This window comes from Ochotona princeps, chromosome 17 (genome assembly GCF_030435755.1).
Source record: "Ochotona princeps isolate mOchPri1 chromosome 17, mOchPri1.hap1, whole genome shotgun sequence".
NCBI lineage: Eukaryota > Metazoa > Chordata > Mammalia > Lagomorpha > Ochotonidae > Ochotona > Ochotona princeps.
Genome location: NC_080848.1, coordinates 35,722,410 through 35,750,108, shown reverse-complemented (window position 1 = coordinate 35,750,108; position 27,699 = coordinate 35,722,410). Strand labels below are relative to the sequence as shown.

Genomic DNA, 27,699 nt, shown 5'->3' with positions numbered 1-27,699 from the left:
CATACATGGTAAACGCTACTGGGGCAGAAATAAAGGCAGTTTTCTGCCCCTGGGGCCCTGCTGGCCGTGCTCCAAGAAGCAGGAGGGGGACAGTGCATGGCAGTCCTGGCTCTGGACTGCCTGCCGTCCCCGGGAGGGGCGTGGTCAGAGCGGGAGGTGTCGGCCCCGCCTCCCGGGGAGTCACGTAGCTCTGCGGCATCCGCAGCCTCATTTACCCGAGCCCGGGCTGGAGCTGCTGCAGTCGCCTACCGAACCCAAGCCGTGCCTGTGGCTGCAGAGGATAACCGACTGACTGTGCACAGGTAATGCCCCCGGCTAGCGACAGCCGTTTACCATCACAGCTTCCTCTCTGGGCTTCTACCCCAGCGCCCAGTGCCTTGCTCCCTAGGACTCTTTGGATGGGCACTTTTTGGGCTGTCTGCTAACATTCGCGCTCCTGAAACCCTACGGCCCAGCCGCTCCCAACCGCCCCTTCCTCTTAACTCTGCCCCTTAAACTTTAGCTTTCCCAGTCCCAAATCCTCCTCGGTGTCTCCTGGTGTTTTCCTCCTTCCTGGTCCATCTTAGTCTCAGCCTATTCCCTCCCCACCTAGACGAGCTTCCCTCTGTGTTCTCTTGCCTTCTCTCTCTGCTTTGGCCCAGGTCCCTCCTGGTGACATATTGTCACATCATCTCCCCCAGATCTCCCTTCTGTTCCTTCTGCACATCACCCTCCCTTTTGCAGGCTCTCAGTTCCTTTCCCCCTGGGTGCCTGGGTAATGGAGAACTAAGAACAGGTGATGAGCTTCTGGTGTCATTGGAGTTGAACCCAATCTTACAATTCTCACTTAGCTGAGCTGCTCTTATTGGTTCCTGCAACATTTGGAAGCCCCACTGGGGGCCCACCTGTGGCACTGGAGGTGGGGGTGGGCAAAAGGTGTAGGCAGCCAGGCTTGCACTGTGAAAAGGAAAGGTTAAGGAACCCTGAGACTATTCCTGGAGCTGCTTCACTCTTTACCTGCCCCATGCCTCCCAACCTTCCCTAGCAGCTGGGGGAAGGAAGGGTAGGGAGGTTCTTTTGCCAAAGCTGAAAGCCTTAGAAGCTAGTGCATTTGGGTCCAGCACAATAGCCTAGTGGCTAAATCCTCATCTTGTGTGCCTGGGATTCCATATGGGCGCCAGTTCGAGTCTCGCCTGCTCTACGTACTAGCTCTCTGCTTGTGCCCTGGGAAAGCAGTGGAAATGACCCAAAGTCTTGGGACCCCCGCTCCAGTATGGGAGACCTGCAGGAAGTTCTAGCTTCAGATCAGCTTAGCTCTGGCCATTGTGGCCACTTGTGAGTGAACCAACGACAGAAGATGCGTCTGTATATCTACTTTTCCAATAAAAATAAACAAATCTTTAAAAAAAAAAAGCCTCAACAGGGCAGAAGTTTCATAAGACCTGTAGCTTTTTGGTTGATCCCTCCCCACCCCCTACCCTGCATGTTTTTTCAGGGCTGGGAAAGATGCCCACCAGAGACAAAAGAAGATGTGGGAACTGGGGCCCAACAGGATTGTTGGCACTTGGATGCCCAGGACCCGAGCCAAGAACTGCTGATGTGTCCCCACAGCCCCATGCTTGTGGTAGAGAGGTTGTATGACCCATTTAAGCAGGACCAGAAGCTGAGATAGTAAAGGATGGGATCCAACTTTTTTATTTTGTCTACTCCAGAGAACCGACACCAGCCATGCCTCACTCATACCCAGCCCTTTCTGCCGAGCAGAAGAAGGAACTGAATGACATCGCTCTCCGGATTGTGGCCCCAGGCAAAGGCATTCTGGCTGCAGATGAATCTGTAGGTAAGTGGGGGCTTGGGACCAGGAAGGATAGAGGTGGTGGCCAGGGAACCCTGTGGACTGTGGCCTTGCTGCCCCACTCTGTTTGCCTCCAGGCAGCATGGCTAAGCGGCTGAGCCAAATCGGGGTGGAGAACACAGAGGAGAACCGCCGGCTATACCGCCAGGTCCTGTTCAGTGCTGACGACCGTGTGAAGAAGTGCATTGGAGGGGTCATTTTCTTCCATGAGACCCTCTACCAGAAAGATGACCACGGTGTCCCCTTCGTCCGTACCATCCAGGATAAGGGCATCATTGTGGGCATAAAGGTGCGGACCCTGGTCCTGAACAGGCAGTAGAAATAGAGGTATATAGGATGGGTGGCAAGGGGAGTCTTGGCCAGAGTCAGCTCTCTGCCTGTTCTTCCCCTGCAGGTAGACAAGGGTGTGGTGCCTCTGGCTGGGACTGATGGAGAAACCACCACTCAAGGTACAGGCTGGGTAGGCGTCAAGACCACGGGGGCATCAGGTGGCTGTTGGCAGCAGGAGAGGGGCAGGATGAAGAAGCTGGCACTATGCTTGCAGGACTGGATGGGCTCTCGGAACGCTGTGCTCAGTACAAGAAGGATGGCGCTGACTTTGCCAAGTGGCGCTGTGTGCTGAAGATCAGCGAACGGACACCTTCAGCACTTGCCATTCTGGAGAATGCCAACGTACTGGCCCGCTATGCCAGCATCTGCCAGCAGGTGTGTGGGTTGGGGTGTCAGATGGGTTCCCTGTGCCTGGTGGGAGAGGGTGACGGGACTTTCTCCCATCCCACTGACTGCCCTTCCCAAGCTACTCTGCTGTGCCCACAGAATGGCATCGTGCCTATTGTGGAACCTGAGATCCTACCTGATGGGGACCATGACCTCAAACGCTGCCAGTATGTTACAGAGAAGGTGAGTCCGTACCTGGGCACAAACACAGGCAGCAGAGAGAGCCTGGCAGGTGTGCTGCTTCCCAGGGCCTGGCTTATGATCCCCTATGCTGCTTCACTGAACACCAGCACAAGCCTGAGCTGGTCCTGAGCCTTCATCTTGCACCCGCTCCCCACTCCATGTGGTGAAGAATGGGGCCCAGACTCTTTGTAAACATCCTCTGCTCCCCAGGTCCTGGCTGCTGTGTACAAGGCCCTGAGTGACCATCATGTGTACCTGGAGGGGACGCTGCTGAAGCCCAACATGGTGACTCCTGGCCATGCCTGTCCCATCAAATATACCCCAGAGGAGATAGCCATGGCCACTGTCACTGCCCTGCGTCGTACTGTGCCCCCAGCTGTCCCAGGTACTACTTTACTCCCTACCCTTGAGGCTACCCAAAGCCCATCATTCACTGTGTGATCTTCAGGGAGCCCTTACCCTAGAACAACAGGAAATACCAACCAGTCTCTTCTGCTCTCTGTTCTAGGTGTAACCTTTCTGTCTGGGGGTCAGAGTGAAGAGGAGGCCTCACTCAACCTCAATGCCATCAACCGCTGCCCCCTCCCCCGGCCCTGGGCCCTCACCTTCTCCTATGGACGTGCCTTGCAGGCCTCTGCACTCAACGCCTGGCGAGGGCAACAGGACAACGCTGGGGCTGCCACTGAGGAGTTCATCAAGCGGGCTGAGGTTGGGAGCTGGAGGTGGTGTGGTGGGGTGTGTGTAACTGGGACCAAGTAGGGTAGAGGTGGTGACCAGGGAACCACACCCATAGGCTGTAGCCTTGGCAGGGTTTGGCACATGTGAGCTAGCTCCTCCCTCCACTTGCTTACCTTCCCCTCCCCATTTACCTTTTGCAGGTGAATGGCCTTGCAGCCCAGGGCAAATATGAAGGCAGCGGAGAAGAAGGTGGAGCGGCCGCACAGTCCCTCTACATTGCCAACCATGCCTACTGAGTACCCGCTTCCACAGCACAGCCCTTGGCCCAGCCACCTGCACTCATTGTTGCTTGTAGTCACAGCTGGGGTCAAATAGCCATGCAGGGCAGAAATGCCTTTGTTTCAGCATCAAGTCATCCTCCTTTTCTCTCCCCCACCTTCCATTCCCCATTGCTGACCTAGGACCATAGGATGGGAAGGGGGGAATCCCTCAGGACCGAGGGCAGGATAGCTTGATAGAGTCAGAGCAGGATGCCTGGGTGTCCCCCCTACCTCTGCTAGCCTCCACATTTTGCCTAAGACAGGATAGCTTCTCCTTGGGCTCTCCTTCTTGCCTGCCCTCTCTCCTGGGATCCAAGGGTAGGACATCACCCCGACTCATGCCTTGAATACATACCACATAGCAAATAAATGGTAGCAAAATGTGCTACTTGGTCTGTCTATTTTTCTCACCAGATTCCCACCTCCCAGTTTCTGACCTCTGTTGGTTCTGCCTCTGGGTGGTAGAGAGGGTGAGATTTGTGTTTTTCCCAGGCTTCAAGTTTATGGAGGAAGGCCGCACCCAATTACCATTGCCAGTAGGCTCTTTTGCCTGTTGGTGTCCAAGGCTGGAGTGAGGGCAGGGAGGTGGGTTGTGAGTTTTCCGGGGACTGCCACCTCAGAGGCCCAGGCTGCCACTACTTCAAGGGTCGGCATTTCAGCACCCCTCGAAGAAAAGATTTCAGCACTTCTCGAAGGCCAGTTTTATACAAGGCCCAAAGCAGGAAGTTTGACAAGCCAATAAAGGGAGGTGGGAGTCTTTCACCTCTTGGTTGAGCCCTGCTGGGGCCTTACACATTCTACTAGGAGGAATCATAGGAATATCCTCAAGGCTTGGGGGCTGAGCCAGGCATTTATCAGGTTGCAGAAGACTATGCCCTTCTGCCAAATGTGGTCAGAGTGAGTACAGAGGGGGGCCAATCTATGGGTCAAGAGGACTCGGTGAGCCTCCAACTGGGCTTGACCACTAGGCTGGAGTGTGAAGCAGGTTGAGAATCTGGGTTTACCTGAGCAGGTGAAGGATGGGAGAACAAGCAGATTGTGTTCTGCGTGAACTGAGGAGGCCACCCATTCTCCTCCTGGTGTGGCTTGGCCCTATACTCAAAACAGATAACCACCCCATGGTTCTTGCTACAGGCTCATGCCAGCCTTGGATCTGATCATTTCACGTGGATTAACTCATTTATGACAACTGAGAAGCTACTGTTATTAAACCAGAAACAGCCTCAGAGAAATCTTAAGAATTACACAGATGATAAGCAGTGAAGCCAGGATCAGAATCAAGAGTAACCAAGATTCAAATCTGTGCTCATGAAGCCTCAATATTTTTATTGGGGGAGTACTATGACTTTTCCAATGGAAATGAATTCAAATAAACATAACAAACCCAGGAGAGCCGGTTATGCTAAAAGATACTAGCTTACCCCTCCGTGTCCGAAGCTCCAGATGATGAATCTAGGCAACTGGAAGAGTTGATACAAGAGTTCTGTGTGTCTGGGTCCGGCGGCGTGGCCTAGCGGCTAAAGTCCTCGCCTTCAAAGCCCCGGGATCCCATATGAGCGACGGTTCTGGTCCCGGAAGCTCTGCTTCCCATCCAGCTCCCTGCTTGTGGCCTGGGAAAGCAGTTGAGGATGGCCCAAGGACTTGGGACACTGCACCCGCGTGGGAGACCCGGAAGAGGTTCCTGGTTCCCGGCTTCGGATCGGCGCGCACCGGCCGTTGCGGCTCACTTGGGGAGTGAATCATCGGACGGAAGATCTTCCTCTCTGTCTCTCCTCCTCTGTGTATATCTGGCTGTAATAAAATGAATAAATCTTTAAAAAAAAAAAAAAGAGCTCTGTGTGTCAGGTGCTTAACACGAATCTTCTTGAAGTATCTCCAGTTCTCAGCTGCCTGACAGTGTCAGAACTGCCCAAACGTAATCCCCGGGGCAAGGAGTGTAGTATTCCCAAGGGCAACAAGTGTCTCCTGCCACAGCGACCCAGTCGCCGAGTCAGCCCCTTCCAAGCCCGCCTAACCTCCTTTCAAACACCGCTTCACGTGGACCCCGCCCACCCCCACCTGCCGGCCTGGAGCGCCGCCTGCGATTGGCTGCAACTGCTGCCGTGTGCCCGTCCCTTCTCTAGGAGTTTCTGATTGGTGAAGGTTTACGCAACCCCGCCCCTCGGCGGGCCTGAGCAGCCGGAAGCCAGGATGGCGGCCGCCGGCGCAGCGGCCCCCGGCGCCGCGGCCACGGATCTAGGTTCGGTGGGCCTCGGGGTCGGGGCTCGCGGCTCGCGGACTTCGAGGGCGGAGTGTGGGAGGTGGAGAGTGCGGCGTGCCAGAGGGGCTGCGGACGCGGGGTCGGGGGTCGCTTGAGCCGGGATCCCTGCAGGTTTGCGCCGAGGCCGTCGGAGTCCTCGCTGCCCCAGTTCCCTTCGCCTCGGCTGTGGGGCCGTCCCCCCTGACCCCAGCCAGTCCCCGGCGCCTCAGTCGGTCTCCCCTCCACGTCCTTAGAGGTGGTCCGGGGCAGGCGCGCCGCCCTCTTCTGCGCCGCAGTGGCCATCGTGCTGGGGCTGCCGCTCTGGTGGAAGACCACGGAGACCTATCGGGCCCCTCTGCCTTACTCCCAGATCAGTGGGCTGGATTCCCTGCAGGTGAGACCTCGGTGTGTGTGCTGGTGGGGGGACCCGGGCCTGCTCACCCGACAAGTGAGGGGCTCCGCTGAGGGCCCGATGTTCCTTACCCCAGCTCAGGCTCATGGTGCCCGTCACCGTGGTGTTCACCCGGGATTCGGTGCCGCTGGACGATCAGGAGAAGCTGCCCTTCACCGTTGTGCACGAAAGAGAGATTCCTCTGAAATGTGAGTACCTGCAGGGGCAGACCACCCCGTGGGGGCTGAGGTCAGCCCAGCATTGGGTTAAGGAAGGAGGAGCATGGCTGTCCCACAGAGGCAGTTAGACAGTTAGAATGCAAAGGTCTCTCTGGGCAGTGTGTGTGGTTGGGCTGGAGAGTCAGTGAGGCAGGAGTTTAAAAATGTATGTATTTGGAGCTGGTATTGTGGCACAGTGGGTGAAGCAATGTGCCACCTGTGATGCTGGTATAGAATGCAGGTTGGAGTTGCACTGCCCCGCTTCTGATCCAGCTCCTTGCTAAAGGTACCTAGGAAAACAGCAGAGAATGCCCAAGTGTTTGGGGCCCCACCACATCCCTGGGGGAGACATGAATGAGGCTCCTGCCTCCTGGCTTTGGCCTTGCTGGGCACCCACATTTGGGGAGTGAACCAGTGGATAAGAAAACTTACCTCTGTAACTTTGTTTCCTTCCTTCCTCCTTCCTTCCTTCCTTTCTTTCTTTCTTTCTTTCTTTCTTTCTTTTTTTTCTCCAATTAAAGATTTACTGGAAAGGCAGGAGACACAGAGAAAGATCTTAATCTGTTGGTGTCCTCCTCAGTTGTTCATAGTGGCTAGAACTGAGTTGATCTGAAGCCAGCAGCCAGGAGCTTTCTGTGGATCTCTCAAGTAGGTGCAGGATCCCAAGGGCTTACACCATCCTCCACTGCTCTCCCAGATCATAAGCAGAGAGCTGGGTGGGAAGTGAAGCAGCTGTGACACAAACAGGCACTCTTATGGGATGCTGGTGCTTGTAGGAGGATTAGCCCGTGAAGCCACTGTGTCAGCTAACTCTTTGAAATAAATAAAAATAAATCTTTAATATGTATATTCATCTTTATATATATTCTATATCTATATCTATATCTATTTGAGAAATAGAGAGGGAGAGAGACAGAGAGACAGGGAAGGAGCTCTTATCCGGGACTCACAAGAGGTGAGGGGATGGCAAAGACAGCCAGGAACTTGATCCAGGCAGGAACCCAAGCACTTGGACCACCCCTGCTGCCTGCCAGAATGTGATCAGCAGGAAGTGGAATCAGGACCAGGAGCTGGGGTTGAACCAGGTATCCTGAAATGGGACACAGATGTCCTAACTCATCTCTTAATGGCTGTGTCAGAGTCTGCCCAGAGGGATGCGTCTTTTAATTGGGATTTTTAAAGGATATGCAGGAATTCAGGTTAAATGGAGAGGGGAAGGAGAACAGCGTGAGCTAGTAATGAAGGCTAATATTAGTTGTTGCCCACCGTGTGCTAGAAACTAGGTAGAGCACTTCACGTGTGTTACCTCATTTAATCTTGACTATCATTATGATTCCCAGTTGATAACTGAAGCTGAGACTTAGTGTAACCTTCCAGCTCTTCCAACATAGAGCTGGGATTGGAACTCAGACTTTAGGGCCTGGCGTGATGGCTCAGTGGTTAAATCCTCCCCTGCACGTGCTAGGATTCCATATGGGCACTAGTTCATGTCCCAGGTGCTCCACATCCCGTCTGGGTCCCTGCTTGTGGTCAGGAAAGCAGTAGAAGATGGCCCAAAGCCTTGGGACCCTGCACACGTGTGGAGATCTGGAAGAGGCTGCTGGCTTTGGATTGGCGCAGCACCGGCCATGGTGGCCACTTGGGGAGTGAATCAACACACAGAATATCTTCCTCTGTGTCTCTCCTCTTCTCTGTGTATCTGCCTTTCCAATAAAAATGTTAAAAAAAAAATCTTAAAAAGAAAAAAAACCGAATGTGTTATTTTTTAGAAAATGAATCTTTAAGAGAAATTTCAAGGAGTGAAAATTCCCTTTGTAATTGCCTCACATGTGTACATTAACAGGCAGAATTGATACCCTTTCAGTGTTATAGTCTCTTCTTCCAGGGCCCTTACATACTTTTTTCCATTTTTTTTTATGATTAAAAAAAATTTTGTAGTCTTATTTATTTATTTGGATGGCAGAGTTGCAGAGAGAATTCTTTGTCTACTGGTTCACTCCCTACATGCTTACAACAGCCAGGGCTGGGTCAGGCCAAAGCCCGGAGCCTAGAACTCTGTCTGGTTCTCCCATATGGGTGGCAGGGCATAAGTACTTGGGCCATCTTCTGCCATTTTTCCAGGCACATTAACAAAGAGTTGGTTTGGGGCCCGGTGGCGTGGCCTAGCGGCTAAAGTCCTCGCCTTGCGCGTGCTGGGACCCCATATGGGCGCCAGTTCTAATCCCGGCAGCTCCACTTCCCATCCAGCTCCCTGCTTGTGGCCTGGGAAAGCAGTCGAGGATGGCCCAATGCATTGGGACACTGCACCCGTGTGGGAGACCTAGAAGAGGTTCCTGGTTCCCGGCTTCGGATCGGCGTGCACCGGCCGTAGCTTCTCACTTGGGGAGTGAATCATCGGACGGAAGATCTTCCTCTCTGTCTCTCCTCCTCTCTGTATATCTGACTGTAATAAAAAATAAATAAATCTTAAAAAAAAAAAAAAACCACAAAAAGTTGGTTTGAAATGGAGCAACTAGGACTTTAACTGGAGCTCATTTGGAATGCCAGCATCACAGGGAGCAACTTAACCTGGTGTGCCGTGACACTGACCCCTGGAGATTTAAAAAAATGATTGATTTTCTAGTTGGATATTACCAGTATTTCTGTGGTTGTTCATTTTTTTTTTTTAACATTTTTATTGGAAAGTCAGATATACAGAGAGGAGGAGAGACAGAGAGGAAGATATTCTGCCCAATGATTCACTCCCCAAGTGGCCACCATGGCCAGGGCTGTGCCTATCCAAAGCCAGGAGCAAGAAGCTTCTTCTGGCTCTCCTACATGGATGCAGGGTCCCAAGGCTTTGGGCCATCCTCAACTGATTTCCCAGGCCACAAACAGGGAGCTGGATGGGAAGTGGGCTGTCGGGATTAGAACCGGCACCCATATGGGATCCTGGCACATGCAAGACGGGGACTTTAGCTGCTAGGCAACCACACTGGGCCCATGGCTGTCATTTTTGCATTTTCTTGTGTCCAGGCATCATATTGAACTGTTAAAATGTTTTTTAGCTGATTTTTTGATTTTTCTACAATTTCCAAAGTGGCTAGTTGTCAATTTCTTTTTTTTTTTTTAAACTAGATTTATTTTATTTAGTTTTAAAATATATTTATTTTAAAAAATATTTATATTTATTGGAAAGTCAGATTTACAGGGAAGAGAGATAGACAGAAATATCTTCCATCTGCTGGTTTACAGCCACACTGGCTGGAGCCAGGCTGATCAGAAGCCAGAAGTTTCTTCTGGGTCTCCCATGTGGTTGCAGAGTCCCAAGGCTTTGGGCCGTTCTTGACTGCTTTCCCAGGCCACAAGCAGGGAGCTGGATGGGAAGTGAAGCAGATGGGATATGAACCAGCGCTCGTATGGGATCCAGACACATGCAAGGCAAGGACTTTAGCCACTAGGCTACTGCACCAGGTCTCATTGTCTGTTTCTTTAAATGTTTCTAGGTTTTGTTTCCCTTTGAAAGAACCTCACTGAATAGTCAGGAGTGGACATAATTGGAACAACTAGATGGTTTTTCTCCTTCTTCTATTCATATAGTGAATATTGAAATAGATTTCTCAGTAGAACACCTCAGGGCTGAAGTACCCACGTGGGCCCCGGCACAGACGAGAGCAAGAGCTCGAGAGCAAATAAGGAAAGCAGGTGTCATGAGTTTGCCATCCTCAATGCGGAAAGGATGGCGTTGTTGTGGCTGCGTGGTCTTTCTCTGCACATAACTTTCCAGCATCTTCAGTTCCTGGGCGGTGGTAGACAAGAGGGAAGGCAGGGATTGGATACATGCTCTTCTCATCAGGCTGCTTTCTTCCTTCCCCTCCCAGACAAAATGAAAATTAAATGCCGTTTCCAGAAGGCCTATCGATGGGCTTTGGAGGAAGAGGAAGAAGCCCTGTCACTAGACAATGTGCAAGGTATGGGAGGGGATGAAGACTTAATTTCAGTTGGAAGCTGTCTATTGCCTTCCGATGTCTTCGTGCATAGTTCCTGTGGCTTGTCTTAACTTCTAGACTGCTCTGGGAGAGCTGGGATTCTGGGCCCCTAAGGGCCAGTGGGATTGACTGGCTTACCACAGTGTCAGCTGAGGGTCAGTGGAGGGGTGGACACTGGGGCCCTAGAGGATTCGGAGATGGAGATGGGACAGTGTTTTTGCTCTAATCACACCACCTGTTTTTGTCCCCAGAGGCAGAAGCCGTGTTGGCTGAGTCCCAGGAGCAGCTGGAGGGCTCCCTGACTGTGTATGTGATCTCTGAGCAGTCCTCACTTCTTCCCCAGGTGAGTGAGCAGCCTGTGGTCTGGCCGTGTCCTCCCAGCAATTCCTCTGGTGCCCTCCTTCTTGCAGCATCATTTCCCATTTCTTCCTCTTGCACAGAAAAGTCTACCTCTTGTCTTTAGAGGGAATGCCTGAGGAGATTTGTTCATTGACTTGGAGTCTTTTTAAGACCTGCAGACAATTCAAATAGCAATAACCACTGTTTAGCCAGGTGGTGGAGTCAGGCTCAGGATACTCACGTGCAGTATATCAGTTCCCAGTTGACCGTTTTGGCAGCTGCCAACGATCGAGACTCCGCTTTTACTGATGTCTGCTCGGATGGAGAAGGGAAGGGAGTTGAATGGAAATCCTTGTCTGTGCTCATAGCTCAGAAATGCTGAGTTGATAGTTCAGTATGACCTAGAGAGAGGTGTGAGCCTATTGGTCAGGAGCCAAAGACCAGAGTCTCAAAGACAGGAGCACCCGAGTGTTCTTCTCTTTTCCTCTCTGAGCCATTGCCATCTGTCCCTTGCCCACCTCTCACAGGACAAGATGAGCTACATTGGGCCTGGGAGGACAGCAGTTGTGCGGGGGCTCATGCACCGGGAGGCCCTCACCATCATTGGCCATCGCGTGATCCAGGTGGCCCAGGCCATGTCTTTGACAGAGGATGTGCTTGCTGCCGCCCTGGCTGACCACCTTCCAGAGGAGAAGTGGAGCTCCGATAAGAGGCGGCCCCTCAAGTCCAGCTTAGGTGGGGGACAGAGCTTTGCTAAAGGAGGGAGAGGAAGATGGACTCTATGGGAGCAGGAGGAGAATCTGCATGCAGAATTCCCGCCCCCCCCCCAGAGTCTCGGCTTTTTGTTTAAAGCACTTCTCCCCAGTTTGGTCCTCCCTTTGGTTCCGGGGTGGCAGCCAGTCAAGTTCACCTTAGGAGACAAAGTTTGCCTGAGACAGGGCCGAGGCTGCTGCTCTTCCCTGCTCCACAGGGGCCTCTGACTTCCCTGGTTCCTTGCCTCCGTAGGCTATCAGATCACTTTCAGTCTACTCAACCCAGACCCCAAGTCCCATGACGTCCACTGGGACATCGAGGGTGCCGTCCGGCGCTATGTACAGCCCTTCCTGGATGTTCTAAGCATCACTGGCAACTTCTCTGTGGACTCTCAGGTGAGGCCAGGAGCGAGCCGAGGCGCCTTTGTCAATGTACATAGGTATCTAGTGCTGACAGGTGCAGTGTGTTCCTCCACCTCTGAGAACCAGTGGGTTTGCTGGGAGTTTCCTGCCTGTGTGAGTGTGCCGGGGTGTCCTAAGCGCAGGCGTGGGGCTGGGGAATGTGTGTCTGTCTGACCCACTCCCTGTGGCTTCCCCTGGAGCTCCACTCAGCAGCTGTGCCTCAACAGTGGTGCCCTCAGCACTCCCTGAAGGAGCTGCTTAAGGGGCGTGGTTGGGAAGTGGAGAAAAGCTCCCTGAAATATGTTAATGTAGTAACAATAAAGGCAGGAAAAATGTGGCTTTCTGTATCGTACTACGTCCTTGTCAGGAAAACGTGGGTGACATTTTTATCAGGTCTCGGTGGTGGGAGTAATTGCTTCTGAATCACTGGCTTGACTTGATCTGGTCCACGCTGAATCCTGCTGTTGTTTGTCTCAGCCTGGGAGAACTCAAGGTTTGCAAAGCCGGCACTGAGTGGATTAACTTGGCCGTGGACCTGGTGTTTCCTTTTCTTTTATCTCTCCTCTCCTCGTGTTTGGCCTTGTCTTGGTTGTATCTTTGACATGTTTCTGGAGGAAGAGTCTGAGTGAGCCCTCTGTGTTCTACAGATTCTTTACTATGCGATGTTGGGGGTCAACCCGCGGTTTGACCCAGCTTCCTCCAGCTACTACTTGGCCATGCACAGCCTCCCCCATGTCATCAACCCTGTGGAATCCCGCCTAGGTGAGCTTCTAAGGATGGGGTCTTTCAGCCAGGCCAGGGAGGTATCCTGAAGTGTCAGCCCCAGCGTAGGGTACACTGATGGTCTCAGGTTGGGTTGGTCTGAGAGGCCTGGGCAGATGTAAGCTTCCTTTTCTTCATTTAGAAGTTTTAAAAATGTGGGGTCAGCATAGTGGCTCAAAAGGCTAGTCCTTTGCCATGTGGCACTGGCATCCCATATGGGACTGGTTCTTGTCCTGGCTGTTCTTCTTCTGCTCCCGCTCTCTGCTAATGGCCTGGGAAAGCAGGAGAGGATGGCCCAGGTCCTTGGGCCCCTTTATTCACATGGAAGATCTGGAAGAGGATCCTGGCACCTGGCTTTGGATCAGCTCAGCCCTGGCCATTGTGGCCTTTTGGGAAGTGAGCCAGTGGATGGAATATTTCTCTCTGTGTGTCTCTCCTTCTCTCTGTAAATTTGCCTTTCCAATAAAAATAGATAATCTTTTTTTTTTTAAAGATTTATTTATTTTATTACAAAGTTAGATATACAGAGAGGAGGAGAGACAGAGAGGAAGATCTTCCATCCCAAAAGCTTAAATACCACATGTTTGCCTTAATTTAAGATGATATGATGTTATGTACAACATGTTATGTATGTTATATGTTGTGTATAAACTAAAATTGAAATGTCAATGAGGTGGTCACAGAAGGTGGTTAAGAATTCGCATTTACTTTTAACATATTGGTTACTCATTACTATGTCAATTAATTCCATAATGATGTAAATTTTCGCTGATGGTATGTTGGAGCTTTTAATTGATCGGGATGATATTCTGCTGGCTCTGTCTTCAGACCAGAGAGGATATACCTAAGAAGCCATTGAACTTGACTAGACAATAAGATGCTGGACTTTATGTTTGGTATATGCTTGCAATGGGGGAATCTCAACTGAACTTGAACTGTGGTTATGCAACAAGGTGGAGGAATCCACCATGGTGGGAGGGTTTGGAGAGGGGTGGGGAGAACCCAAGTACCTATGAAACTGTGTCACATAATACAATGTAATTAATGAATTAAAAATAATTTTAAAAAAAGATTTGTTTATTTTATTACAAAATCAGATATACAGAGAGGAGGAGAGACAGAGAGGAAGATCTTCTGTCCGATGATTCACTCCCCAAGTGAGCCGCAACGGGCCGGTGCGCACTGATCCGAAGCCAGGAACCAGGAACCTCTTCCGGGTCTCCCACGCGGGTGCAGTGTCCCAATGCATTGAGCCGTCCTCGACTGCTTTCCCAGGCCACAAGCAGGGAGCTGGATGGGAAGTGGAGCTGCCGGGACCAGAACTGACGCCCACATGGGATCCCGGCGTGTTCAAGGTGAGGACTTTAGCTGCTAGGTTACCGTGCCGGGTCCTATCACTACCATTTGACTACATTTTTAGAACTTTTGTTTACTTTTTTTTAAAAAAAAGATTATCTATTTTGGGGCCCGGTGGCTGCGTGGCCTAGCGGCCGGGGTTCTCGCCTTGAATGCCCTGGGATCCCATGTGGGCGTCAGTTCTGGTCCCGGCAGCTCCACTTCCCATCCAGCTCCCTGCTTGTGGCCTGGGAAAGCAGTTGAAGATGGCCCAAAGCCTTTGGACCCTGCACCCACGTGGGAGACCCGGAAGAGGCTCCTGGCTTTGGATCAGCACAGTTCTGGCCACTGCGGCTGCTTGGAGAGTGAATCATTGGGCAGAATATCTTCCTCTCTGTCTCTCCTCCTTTCTGTGTATCTGACTTTATAATAAAAACAAAATAAATATTTTTAAAAATGGCAGTGACAGCTTCCAACCACTGGTTCACTTCCCAAATGCTAGTGAAAGCCAGGGTTGGGCCAGGCCAAAGCCAGGAGCTCCATCCTGATCTCCCATTTGGGTTTTAAGGCGTCAACTACTTGAACCACTACCTTCTGCCTCCCAGGGTGCACACCAGCGGAAAGCTAAAGTAGAAGATGAGGCTAGGGGCCCGGTGTGGTGGCCTAGCGGCTAAAGTCCTTGCCTTGAACGCACCAGTATCCCATATGGGTGCCGGTTCTAATCCCGGCAGCTCCACTTCCCATCCAGCTCCCTGTTTGTGGCCTGGGAAAGCAGTTGAGGGTGGCTCAAAGCCTTGGGTTCCTGCATTCAAGGAAGAAGGAGACCTGAAAGAAGTTCCTGGCTCCTGGCTTCAGATCGGCGCAGCACCGGCTATTGAGGTCACTTGGGGAGTGAACCATTGGACGGAAGAGCTTCCCCTCTGTCACGCCTCCTTCCTGTATATTGGACTTTGCAATAAAAATAAATAAACCTTTAAAAAAAAAGAAAGAAAATGAGGCTGGGACTTGAACACATGCATTCTGATATAGGATACAGGTGCCTCAAGCTGCATCTTTTTATTTTTTCTCCTCAGACTTATTTATTTGAAAGACAGAGTAATAGAGAGGAGGAGAAATAGAGATCTCCATTCACTGATTCACCCTTCACTCTCCCTGCCCAACACCCCTCATTGCTGCAAATACAGGCCTGGGCTAAGCTGAAACCAGGAGGGTGGAGCTTCTTCCGGGTCTCCTTCACGCGCTCAGGGGCCCAAACACTTGCCAACATCTTCTTTTGCCTTCTAGGTGCATTAGCATGAAGCTAGGGTTGGAAGTAGAGCAGCCAGGATATGAACTGCCACTCATATGGGATGCTGGCATTGCTAGTGGCAGCTGAACCCACTGACCCCCCAGCAGCAGTTCTTAACTGTTGCATCAGATGCCTGCCTCAGGCTTCTTTCTCATGGTGCTGCTAATGTCTCCACCTTCATCGTAATCCAAAGACCTTTATTAGGCATGATTGCCAGAGTATTGTACACATGAGCTGCCAGGTTGGCTCTCCCTGCCCGGAGAAACTGATTGGGGAACAATGCAGTGACATAGCTAGGAGAGGGAGCACAAGCATGGGAAGGCAGAATGTGACTTTTCAGTTTTCCTGAGGGAAGATGAGGAACCTTGAAGCTGCAGTAATGGTTTTCATCTGTGGGGTGGAACTTAGGGAGAATAGGTGTGACTAAGAACTGTAAATGCAGGCCAGTTGGAGGGAGCATAGCACTACCTGTAGGCCCTAGTGGCAGGCCAGGGCAGAGCTGAGCTCGAGAGGAATGGCACAGGAGGCCTTAGCAAATGGCTTCTCTTTTGATCCATTCCTTCAGCAAACACTGACTGTACAGAGGCAAATGAGCAGTTAGGCAAAAGGACCTGTGAGCTTAGGGCTAGGAGAGAGGAGAAGGGAGGTATTCAGGAAGTTCAGCATAGTTGAACCTGACAGAGATATGAGTGAGTGCAGCTGGCAGGGCAGGTGGGCACCAGATCCTACAAGGACTAGGCTAAGGAATCTGAGCTTTAACCTGATATGAAAGGCTCACCCCCAGAGAGTATTGAGCAGGGAACCAGCATAAGGTCAGACAGATCCTAGTGCATAAAACTGGCTATAGTTGTATTTGTGCAATGTGACAGTGGCTAAGAGAGCTGTCTTAAGGCAGTCAAGGAGATCCTCGTAGATGGAGGGAGATTCCAGGGGTCATTTTGGAGCTAAAGATTAGGCTCCATCTATGTGGTATGTGTCAGAACATTCCAAGGGCTGTGGCCATGGAAGCCCCAGGCTGGAGAGTACCCCAGTGGTTATCTGTTGGGGAAATGCAGTCCAAGACTGTCCTAGGGCTGTGATCTCGTTATTGTAACTCTCCTTCTCTCTATTCCACAGGCTCCGGTACTGCCACCCTGTACCCTGTGCTCAACTTTCTCCTCTACGTACCTGAGCTTGCCCACTCTCCCCTGTACATTCAAGACAAGGATGGGGCTCCGGTGGCCACCAATGCCTTCCACAGTCCCCGCTGGGGTGGCATCATGGTAACAGTCACACTGCAGACGCCAGAGCCCAGGCTGCAGGGACAGACATTGCTTGAAACTGTGTCTGGTGTTTTGCTCCTGGGGTCCTCCTCATGGCCCAGCTTGTGGGTGGCACAAGGGAAGTGAGGGTACTGTGCTCATACTGTACCCCTCCTCTGCCAGCCCCGCTGCTGTTTGTTTGTGCACTTAGCAGCCTGTGTAGCTTAGGGCTGTTCTGGGACCAGTGTAGATCTTGCCTCTGTGGAGGTCCTGCAAGATTAGAAATCTCTTTTCCTCTTTTAGTTCCTTATGGCTGAGAACTCTAAAACGGATTTAAACTTTCATTTTATAGGACTTTCCTGGAATAGTTGAGATAATTTATTTTTTTTAATGTCATAGTATTCCAAAAAAACATGTCAGCTATTCCATTGGGTGTCTAGTTCTGAGGAGCAGAGCATGTGTCTTTCCTTTTGTGGCCTCTGAATTGCCCCAGGCAGAGCTGTGCAGGGGCCTGGTGTGTGGTGAGTGGCAACCTCATTCCTTTTTCTGCTGCTTTCAGATCTACAATGTGGACCCCAAAGCCTACAACGGTTCTGGGCTGCCAGTGAGAGTGGAGGTGGACATGGTACGAGTGATGGAGGTGTTCCTGGCACAGTTGCGGTGAGGTCCTGGTCTACCCTGGGTATCCTCTGGGTATCTACCGTGGGTATCCTCTGTCTCTCCAAGCCCCAGAGTCAGCTAGCTCATTGTCTGCTGGGCCATCCAGAGAGGGCTGCAGAGTGTGGAGAAATCTCACTAGGCGCAGTGGTCTTGGCTATATTCTAGAAAATGATTTCCAAGGATCTGAGTAGCCTTCTCTTAAGGAAGATTAGCAGGTGACAAAACCTGCTTTAAGGAAAATCAACCCTGGGGTGTGATTAAAAAAATGGCTGGAAATTCTAATGCTAAGTGACTGGGAGTGGCAGCCTTGGGTCCTGTATTGGGAATCCTGAGGTGGTGTCTGAACTCAGCAGGAGAGAGAGTCCTGAGGGATTAGCAGTGTCCTTTGTGAGGGGCCCAGCCTGGAGACGCACAGCACACATGCCATGGCAAGGGTGAACTTAACTTCAAGGCCCATTGGCCCCATTTGTCTAAGGAGTGGAGTAGAGAGTGAGAGATTCAATGGATTTAGTATTCTCAAAAATATTTCTGCTGTGGAACCTTTTTTTGTAAGAGATTTATTTTGTTTGGTTACTGTAAAAAAAAGGTTGTTTGTTTGTTTTAAATTGGAAAGGTAGAAATACAGAGAAAAGGAAATACAGAGAGAAAGATCTTCCAACCACTGGTTCACTCCCTAAGTGGCAGCAATGACCGGAGCTGAGCCAGTGTGAATCCAGGAGCTTCTTCTGGGTCTCTCATGTGGATACAGGGTCCCAAGGCTTTGGGTCGTTCTCCACTGCTTTCCCAGGCCACAATCAGGGAGCTGGATGAGAAGTGGAGCAGCCAGGACAGAAACCAGCGCCCACATGGGATCCTGGCACATGCAAGGCGAGGATTCAGTCACTAGGCTATTGCACCGGGCCCTATTTTGTTTATTTGAAAAGCAGTTACAGAGAGGGAGAGACACACAGAGAGGTTGTGTATCCATTAGTTCATTTCTCAAACAGTCAGAATGGTTGGGGCTGGGTCTAGGTCAGGCTGAAGCCATTAACCCAGAACTCCATCCAGGTCTCCCACGTGGGTAGAAAGGACCAGAGTGCTTCAGCTATCTTCTACTGCCTTCCTAGGAGCATTAGTAGGGCATTGAACCCAGAAGTGGAGCAGTTGGGACTCCAGTTGGCACTCAGGGGATGCTGGTATTGTAGATAGTGGCTTAACTTCCTGTGCCATGGAACCTTATTATGGAACCTTGTTACCAAACAAGATCTTGAAAATCCAATGTAAAAACAGTACATATGGAACACTGGTTGAAGCCGGGATTGGGGGTCCTGGATTGCTTGGTGTTGCTATTTGCTCCCCAAAACCCTGAGACACTTCCTGTAGCTCCTGTGGTTCTGAGTATTGATTGAAACTCACTGTAGGAATCCTAGCCAATCGCACCTTCCTGCCTCAGCCGCCCTGATCTCCTTCACTGTGTCTCCAGGCTGCTTTTTGGGATTGCTCAGCCCCAAGTGCCTCCAAAATGCTTGCTGTCAGGGCCGAAGAGTGAGGGGCTAATGACGTGGGAGCTAGACCGGCTGCTCTGGGCCCGGTCAGTGGAGAATGTGGCCACTGCCACCACCACCCTCACCTCCCTGGCCCAGCTGCTGGGCAAAATCAGCAACATTGTCATCAAGGACGATGTGGCATCTGAGGTAAGCAGAACGAGGGACCGAGGACTGGAGTGGCCAGTGAGGGCCAATCGAGGTCTGGGATGTGCATGTACGGGCCTGTCATCCCTACGTGCCTCTGGCTGCCTGCAGGAGTCAGGATCAGAGATGGGGTTCATGCTGGTCCTCAGGAAACAAACCGTCCCCTAGTTAGCCTGATCTGTGTGCTGGGTGAACTCCAGACCTGGTCACGCCCAGCAGCCTCCCCCCAGCTGTGTCCTGGCTTCACTGTTCCCTGCCCTCCCTAGGTGTACAGGGCTGTCGCCGCAGTCCAGAAGGCAGCAGAAGAGTTGGCCTCTGGGCACCTGAGCTCTGCCTTCGTCGCCAGCCAGGAAGCCGTGATGTGCTCTGAGCGTGCCTTTTTTGACCCCTCGCTCCTCCACCTCCTCTATTTCCCTGATGACCAGAAGTTTGCCATCTATATCCCACTCTTCCTCCCTATGGCTGTGCCCATCCTCCACTCCTTGGCCAAGATCTTCCTGGAGACCCGGAAAAACTGGAAAAAACCCGAGAAGACAGAGTGAGCAGGCATCTCAGTAGGAAGCCTGGCTCTGCAGCTGAGGCAGGAAGGGTGAGCTTGAGAGGCTCATGGATGTTCAGGGCCCTGCCGAGAATGACTGACTGACTGTCTGCAGCACCTGAAGCACAGTACTCCAAGATGGGCTCATCTTCCCTTCCCCTCCCAGGCCCTGGACTCGTGCCCCTTCCCCACGTTTCATCACCTGCGTCTGTTTATCTGACTTGAACTTGAAGGCCTCTGTCTATCTTCCCTCTGGGGCAGGGGCAGTTGCTGTGTCTGCCTCAGCTCCCAACATAGCAGCTCGCGTGCTGACAGTGTGTATGCATCAGGGCGCGGGTCCCGTGTTAGATTCCAGCCTCTGCCCGCCATGCTTCTCTCCAACATAGGAGGAGAGCTCCAGCATCGTGATTGTGGAAGGGGCCAGACATGGGTCCCCTCTGGGGAATTCCGCCCAGTTCCCCTCCTCTGTGATTGACTTCGCCTGTTGGCTGTGGGCTGGCCGGAGCCCAGGAGCTGGCGCTTTGTGTAGTAGCAGATTTCCTTCATGCTGGCCGAGAGATGGTGTGGTTAAGTTCCAGACTGCGAATCAAACAGGCCTAAATTCATTATCCCTGCTTCTGCAGTATCACTTGAGGAGCCTTGGATAAGCCACTTAATCTCATTGAGCTTTTTTTTTTCCTTCAATTTTCAAATGACACTGATGATACCTCTGTCCGAAGGTGATGGTGAGGATTAACTGGTGAGATGTGAGGGTGTCTGCCGTCTATTAGGCTCTTAATAAATATTGGGTTGATTATAAATTGTGTGACTGGAAGTCAGAGCGTCACTGCCATCCTTCCGTGTGAGAGTAGTAGTTTACACTCAGGTCCACCTTGCTCCCGGTTCCCTTCCAGCCCCCGCATGGCAGGGTCCAAGAGCAGCACCTGTTTGACAAGGCTTTCAGGGGAGGAGAGTTGGTGCTGCGGTTGCCAAGGGCACTGTGCTAGGTATTGGTGTAAAACTAAGAACAAAGCAGACAGCAGCTCTGCTTTCACTGCACAGATCTTTTCAAGGGGCAGAGTCTGAACAGAATTCATGTCAGTGGATCAGAAAGAGCAGAGTGATGAGAAAGTGGAGGAAAGACTGCCTTGAGTGGGTGACTTTGAGCTGAGAGAGAACAGAAGGGTAAGACGAAACCAGCAGTGAAAAAGGATCCCAGGCAGAGTAGTTAGGACCTCCCATACTTCGAAAAAGCACCGAGAGAATTAATGAAAGCATGGGCAGCCCCCAGCCCAGGTCTAGCCCTGGTGGGCCAGCGGTGGGCGTGGCCCCGCAGGGCCCGCCCTGGGGGCGGGGCGGTACCTGGTGCCCGGCCGGGGGCGGGGCTGCGGACGCTCCCCCCTTCCCCCCGGCTCCAGCCGGCGCAGGCAGCGGCAGCAAGCGAGCCGCGGCCCCGAGAGGCCATGAAGGTGAAGAAGGGCGGCGGTGGCGGGGCCGGGACGGGGGCGGAGCCCTCTCCGGGGCCCTCGGGCCGGAGCACCGAGCCCACCCTGGAGCCGCGGGCTGAATCCGAATCCGGGTCCGAGTCGGAGCCGGAGGCAGGCCTGGGGCCCAGGCCGGGACCGCTGCAGAGGAAGCAGCCCATCGGGCCGGAGGATGTCCTGGGGCTGCAGCGGATCACGGGCGGTGAGCACCGGCGAGGGGGGGGGGGGTCCCCTGCAAGCTCCCTGGCGCCCGCCCCTTGGCGCGCCTCCCCTCCCCCACCAACCCCTCGCCTGTGTCCCCTACTCTACTCATTTCCCTTCTGCCTCCAAGCCTGAGATCTGCTCGCATCCCTCTTCCCTGGTCACCCTGAGCGCTCCCCCTCCCTCTTCTGAGGTTTATTTCCAACGCACTTCTTCCTCTTGGAGGGGTCCATCCCCTTTTCCCTGTGGTGGAGGTGGGGCAGCATCTGCTAGAGGTACCCTTTCCCCAGGGAGGCTCACGTGGGCAGGAAGGGAGAGGGGTTGAGTGCAGGCCAGCCTCATCACACACTGGGCACCAGATGGAGGCTGTTTCAAGGCTGTGAGTTCCTGAGGTCTCCCAGACCAGGGTTTCTTCACCCCATCTCCCTGCCTAGAGAGGAAATGGGCAAGAGGCATTCGTGTGTGGGCCCTTGTTGTGGGGATGGGTTAATATCCCCTCTCCCCCCACAAGTCTGCGATGGTGGTGGCGGGGTGGCACTGGTTAAGAATTTCTGAGCTGATCTGCCTAGGATGGAGTCTCAGCTTTGCAACAGAATTGGCTGTGTGACCTCGGATGAGTGACCACATCTCTCTGAGCATGTGTCCCCTTTGGTATAATGGGGACAATGACACCGACTCCATCAGGTGGTGAGGGAGATGTAGAATCTCTGACTTTGAGCCATGCCAACTTCACAAATAGGGCTCTTTCAAACTGGCACCAAGGGCCCCTCAGGGCTGCCCTGGCTTCTACCTGGAGGCAAGCCACTGGACATTCAGGGCAGGGCACAGGGCTGGGGCTGCCATGGCTCAGCCTTGGAGAGACAGTGGCCTTCCACATGTTCTCATTGAGCAGCACCATGGCTTGGATCCCTCTGTGAGCGATTGCAGGGGTTTCTGTGTAGAGCTGGGAGGCAGGCCTTGGAGTGGCCCTTAGCGTTAGGCTGCAGGAGCACAGAGCTGTGCAGAGACCGTGGTGGCAGGCCCAAGCCTGTGCATCTGGCTCTCCAGGGACCCTGCTCCCTCTGCTCAGAGCCAGGCAGCAGGCATTCTTGGCTGGACCCCCAGAGCGCAAGCCCTCTTGTTCAAGCAGGTATCCACGGTGGGAGGCAGAGCTGATGCTGGCACATGGATTGGGCTGCAGTCTGCAGTGGCAGCATCTAGGATGCAGCTTAGCTCCAGGGCCAACTCCCTTACGGGAGGGCTGGAGGTCAGGCTGGCCCTTTTGAGCCCTGGCAGCCTTGAAGGTTTATTTTGCTACTTGAGGGGAGCTTCCAGCACAGGTTCTCCCACGTGTCCCTGAGATTGGAAGACAGAAGGGGGAGGATCTGTGGGAGGTGTCTGTGTGCAAGGGAGCCCTTCCTGTGCTGGTCAGGGGCTGCGTGCCTGTCTGGCCTCCCTGGCCACCCTGGCCACCCTAGCCTGGTATCTTCTGACCCTAATCATATAGGTGTGTGGTTTGCTGTTCCTGGATTACCAGGCCCTGAATCCAGCTTAGACAGCTATTTGTGGCTTCAGGGATGGGCACAGTGGCGTTCTGAGCCCTTGGCCACCCTGACCCTGGGTGTCGGGCCATATCATCCCCCAGTAGGGAGGGAGTGGCTTCTATGTTCCTGGCACAAGCACTCCCTGTTCTGCACACCCTCTGACTGCAGAGGGATTGGTGGGCTGAGCAACTGCGGAGTCTGGGGCCAGCCTGCCAGAAGTTGTTCTCAAGTACTGGGAGAGGCCTGCGAAATTGGAAAGTGAGGGGTGGAGAAAGGGCCTTCTGGGGGGCTGGGATTCTGCTGCTAGCCCTACCACTTTCCCTTGCTATGCCAAGAGCTTTTCACACAGTCCATGGAAAATAATTACAGAGGGGTAACTGTGTGTGGGGTTCAGACCTTCATCACACCAGTGTAGACAAATATCTAACTCCATTGTCCCATGAGCTTTGGAAGTACCTTCATGTACCATCTATGGATAGGAGGTATATGCAGTGTGAGACAGGATCCACCCACTTCCATCCCCTCTTGTTGTCCCAGTGTGAGCTATGCTGGGCCAAGAACGTCCCACAGGGTTTCCCAGGAGGACTTCCTGGAGGAGGTTGGTCCAGGCTAGGGAGAAGAGGCAAACCTGGGCAAGAGACAGAGAATGTCCGTGTTCACTTCCTCTTCCTGCCCAGAGGCCTGGTGAGCGGCTTCTGGGCCCTGGGGGCCACCAAGAAAGGATTGCTGCCATACAGGGTGACATGACAGCCCGAGAGCCCATCTGTACCACACTGCTCTCTCCTATTCGTTGCATATCGCTTTCCCCTCCACCCCCCCCACCACTGCCTTCCCGAGTACCTGCAGGTGGCGCTGCCAGGGCAGTGGGCATTGGCTCAATTCCCAAACTTCCTCAAGCAGGGCCTGTCACTGTTCCTGGTTCCCCTTTTGGGCCTGGGCATTACCCCTAACTCCTGTCCACACCCACTGCTACACCCACCACACCCTCTTCTGGCCTCAGCCCTCTCGGCTCCCTCTCGGACTTTGCCTGTGGCTCAGAGCCAAGGCTGCATGGATGGCCTTGCAGTAGGCTCCCCCTGTCTGCCACCACTTCCTCTCACTGGGAGATCAACAGGGATAGAAGTGTGGGTTGAGCCCCTTTCCCCCAGTTCCCTAGGCTCTGGGCTTGAGTCAGCAGAGCTTAGACTAAGCTGCTTAAGGGAGCTGGCCTTGTGTAAGCTGCTTATAGGGAAAGAACGGGGTTGAGGGTTGGGGTTGGGGAGGAGGGACAGACAAGGGGTTGTTCACCTGTCCCCTTACACCCTCCCCCATTGCCTGTGTCAGGGAAATTCCTCTCAAAACCACCTCTGCCTTACACACCTGGATATAGTGCCAGAGGTGGCCGTGGCTGTGTCAACTCCATCAGAGAAAAGTCCCCAAATGCAGGCTCCTATCTTCCCTCTCATGCTGGCAGCTCCCCACTGGACTGGGCCCATTTGGCATACAGGTTTCCAGCCAGCCTGGCCAAGGCCTTGCCCAGGGCCCTCAACTCTGGGTTGGAGGGAAAGAGTGGGAGAGGTGGCCTTGTCCTCCTCCTTCTCCACCCGCACCGTCCCTGACCCTGTGAGGCTGATAGGAAGTAGCTCTTCATTCTGCTTGAGGTGCCCTAGACAGAGTTCTGTGTCTTTCACGCGGGGCAGGCTTAGGAGAAAGGAGGCAGCTAGTCCAGGCTCCCACAAAAAAGGCAGCAGGGACTTTGGGCAGGGGGGAGCCCTTGGTTGCTCAGCTGCCTTTCTCCTCCAGACTACCTGTGCTCCCCTGAGGAGAACATTTACAAGATTGACTTCGTCAGGTTCAAGATTCGGGACATGGACTCTGGCACTGTCCTCTTTGAAATCAAGAAGCCCCCAGCCTCAGGTGAGCAGGCCCAGTAGGTGAGCAGACACTGCAGAGAGCTCTGCTCAAGGATCTGCTGGGCTGCAGAGAAGTCAGGGCAGAGATGCTTGGACCCCAGCGTTGTCCAGCATCTGCAGGCAACCGGGCCTGTTGTCCTTGCCGTCCATTTCTGGACTGGGACATCTCCCTTCAGACTCTGCCAGTCTGCCCTCTGCAGGCCTCCCGGGGAACTGCAGTCCCAGAGGCTCCAGACTTGTGGGCTCAGTGTTCCACAGAACCTCAGTGGAGATCTGACCTAAAACCCACAAGTGGCATCATCATTTGACCAATGATGCAGACCCTCCTGTGGAACGCACTCTCCCAGGAGAGGGAGCTTGAGTGGACAAGGGCCTGACGCCCACTGAGCCCTAGCCTGGGTACATTGCAGAGCGACTGCCCATCAACCGGAGGGACCTGGACCCTAATGCTGGGCGTTTTGTCCGCTATCAGTTCACCCCTGCCTTTCTCCGCCTGAGGCAGGTGGGAGCCACGTGAGTTGCTGGGCTGGGGTGCGGGGGTTGGGAGCGGGGGAGCCCTTCCTGCTGGGTGGCTGGCTGGTCACACTGCCCCGCCCTACCTCCTGCTCAGGGTGGAGTTCACGGTGGGCGAGAAGCCGGTCAACAACTTCCGCATGATTGAGCGGCACTACTTCCGCAACCAGCTTCTCAAGAGCTTCGATTTCCACTTCGGCTTCTGTATCCCCAGCAGCAAGAACACCTGCGAGCACATCTACGACTTTCCCCCGCTCTCTGAGGAGCTGAGTGCGTGGACAGGGCTGGGGGGTGGGGCAAGAGGTGCCAGTGGGGCTCTCCCAATTCCTGTCCTGCCTGGGTCTCTTGTACCATCAGTTCCTGGGTCACCTGGAGGAAAAGGAAGGGGGGACAGAGTGGCCGGGAACTGGGGTTGCTTGGCTGTCCTGTTTTCCCCTCCTCCCCCCCCCCCCCCCCGCCCGCTCATGATGCCTGGCTGGGTCTCTCTTGCAGTCAGTGAGATGATCCGTCACCCGTTTGAGACACAGTCTGACAGCTTCTACTTCGTGGATGACCGGCTGGTGATGCACAACAAAGCAGACTATTCCTACAGTGGGACTCCCTGACCCCCACGGCCACTCCTGACCCCCGGGGGCTCCAGGCCCTGAGCTGTCACCGCCCCAGCTGTTCTGCCTTGGCAGTGTTGGTGGAGCCCTGACCACTGAGTACTTTGAGGAGGAAGGGTGCCTGGTGTGCACAGTCTACACCCACAAAGTCCCCAGGGGGCTGGTGCAGGGGAATGGGGTGGCAGGGGGAGGGTGCTGTTGGCTTCCATGTCCAGAAAGGCCTCCTGTGAGAAGAGCAGCCAGGATGCAGAGATAATTTCAGAAGGTCTCCTCTCTAGCTGTGACAAGGCCAGGGCAGCATTCATTGCTTGTCCCCTGCCCGTGACACCATCAGGCCGTTTAGAATTCAGAGTTCACAGATACAGATCCACAGTGGGGTCTGGCCCCAGCCCTGGCTTCCCCCAGTGAAGGCCGAGACACTGCCCAGGGTGTTGGGACAGGGGGACTGGCCTGGGTTGCAGCCTGCAGTAGGAGCTGAACCCGTTGTATATAGTTTTCAATAAACTTTCTCCTTTTCTGTTCTCTGGTTTGAACCACCTCTATGTGTGTGGGGATGGGGGCAGGCAACGCCACATTCAGGGTGGTAACAGTCTCCCCATCTCCCAGTGCCCTGGCACCCAGTCCTCTGACTCCATGTTCATTGTGTAGAAGCCATCCAGAGGCAGCATTTAGGGGGTGACTCTGAAGACAGGTTCTGGCCAAGCCCCTCACAGCCAGTCCTGGTAGCAGAGTGGAAGCAAAGGCCCCCATTGGCAGTGTGGGGGAGAAGGCGGTTTTGTCCTCCACCCTGTCTGCCTTCCCTTCCCTACCACCTCTGCACCTCCAGACCTCTGGGATCACTGGTGAACTGCATTCAGTACTCACTGGAAAAGGTTGCAGGGCTTCAGCTAAGATCTAAAGCCGACTTTTGCACCTCTGCCCTCTAGCCTGGCCAGCCCAGGCTGTGACAATGCTTTCTGCCCCCAACCCTGCCCTGGGCCCAAAGTAAGGTGTGGTGAGGTCAGCAGAGAGCACACCGTGGAGTTCACACTAACTCCTCTACCAGGGGGTCACCCTTTAGATGCACCTGCTGCAGCCTGCCCTCCAGGGATGGCGTAACTACTAGCATTAATTCAGCTGGTTCTGCAGAGGGCTTGGTGGTGGCCACCATCCCTACCCTCCTAGATTCTAAGACAAATGAGATGCAGGGGACAAATGGCTGTCCCTAGAACCAGGCGGCCTGGGCATGGTGGGGTTCTGGGCCTTCGTGGAGGAGGCAGCATGAGAACAGGGCTGGTAAACCCAGGACACAGTAGTCACTGGGAGGCCAGGAGGCAGGATTTGAGGGCATGTGTCAGGAGGGAATGGGATGCGGGAGGAAGAATGAGACTAGTGGTCTGGCTGGGTGCTTTGCCTGTGTTAACCCAAAAATAGCTAAATCATTTCTGAGCGAGGCATTGTTAACTGTGCCCTGTTTATAGAAGATGTGTACTCAGAGAGGCTGGCTTTCCCAGCTGCTAGGTGACAGAAGTAGGTCCAGCGCTGTGTACTACCATGCTAGAGTGAGGAAGGTGCTTGTAGGAATCTAGGGAGAGTTGAACCTGAACGAGACCAAAATCTAATTCTGAAACAGATGAAGGCTTTTTTTTTTTAATGATCTAATCAGGCCTTTATCTGAAACACACAAAGAAATCTTCTATCTTCTGGTTCATTGCTGAAATTTCCCAAATGCCCACAACAGCCAGGGTTGGGCCAGGCCAAAATGAGGAGCCTGGAAGTCAGTCGGGATCTCCCAAGAGGGTGAAAAATTCAAGCACTTGAGCTATAATGTGCTGCCTCCCAGGGTACACATAAGGAGGAAGCTGGATTGGAAGCCAGCTTGGAACTTGATCCCCGGCACCACAACTCCTAGCTGCAAATTGAGATCTTATGAAGCAAAATCCAGGGACTAGTGGCTGACTGGATGACAAATTGGAGAGGGGGGCATC

At 53.3% G+C, this 27,699-nt stretch overlaps 3 protein-coding genes across 4 annotated transcripts; all 3 read left to right on the top strand.

Moving 5' to 3' along the window:
* Positions 1–206: 206 nt before the first annotated feature.
* On the top strand, positions 207–4,113 carry ALDOC (aldolase, fructose-bisphosphate C). The gene is made up of 9 exons (XM_004593911.3): positions 207–302; positions 1,692–1,819; positions 1,912–2,123; positions 2,229–2,283; positions 2,379–2,539; positions 2,651–2,734; positions 2,945–3,119; positions 3,243–3,442; positions 3,613–4,113. Exons 2-9 carry the CDS (start codon positions 1,708–1,710, stop codon positions 3,706–3,708), a joined length of 1,095 nt encoding a protein of 364 aa, XP_004593968.1. The 5' UTR covers positions 207–302; positions 1,692–1,707; the 3' UTR covers positions 3,709–4,113.
* A 1,833-nt stretch (positions 4,114–5,946) lies between these two features.
* On the top strand, positions 5,947–20,335 carry PIGS (phosphatidylinositol glycan anchor biosynthesis class S). Its single transcript, XM_004594013.3, has 12 exons — positions 5,947–5,971; positions 6,226–6,365; positions 6,460–6,571; positions 10,441–10,530; positions 10,800–10,891; positions 11,415–11,622; positions 11,893–12,035; positions 12,689–12,803; positions 16,543–16,688; positions 17,227–17,327; positions 18,790–19,000; positions 19,264–20,335. Exons 3-12 carry the CDS (start codon positions 6,469–6,471, stop codon positions 19,537–19,539), a joined length of 1,485 nt encoding a protein of 494 aa, XP_004594070.2. The 5' UTR covers positions 5,947–5,971; positions 6,226–6,365; positions 6,460–6,468; the 3' UTR covers positions 19,540–20,335.
* Positions 20,336–20,900: 565 nt separating this feature from the next.
* UNC119 (unc-119 lipid binding chaperone) lies at positions 20,901–26,253 on the top strand. 2 transcript variants are annotated; one of them, XM_004593910.3, is made up of 5 exons: positions 20,901–21,200; positions 24,505–24,618; positions 25,025–25,127; positions 25,225–25,397; positions 25,620–26,253. In XM_004593910.3, the coding sequence occupies exons 1-5, from the start codon at positions 20,978–20,980 to the stop codon at positions 25,730–25,732; spliced, it is 726 nt and encodes a 241-aa protein (XP_004593967.1). In that variant the 5' UTR covers positions 20,901–20,977; the 3' UTR covers positions 25,733–26,253. The 2 variants fall into 2 exon arrangements, with proteins under 2 accessions (XP_004593967.1, XP_058532075.1); XM_058676092.1 differs by having other exon boundaries at positions 20,929–20,983.
* Positions 26,254–27,699: the final 1,446 nt, after the last annotated feature.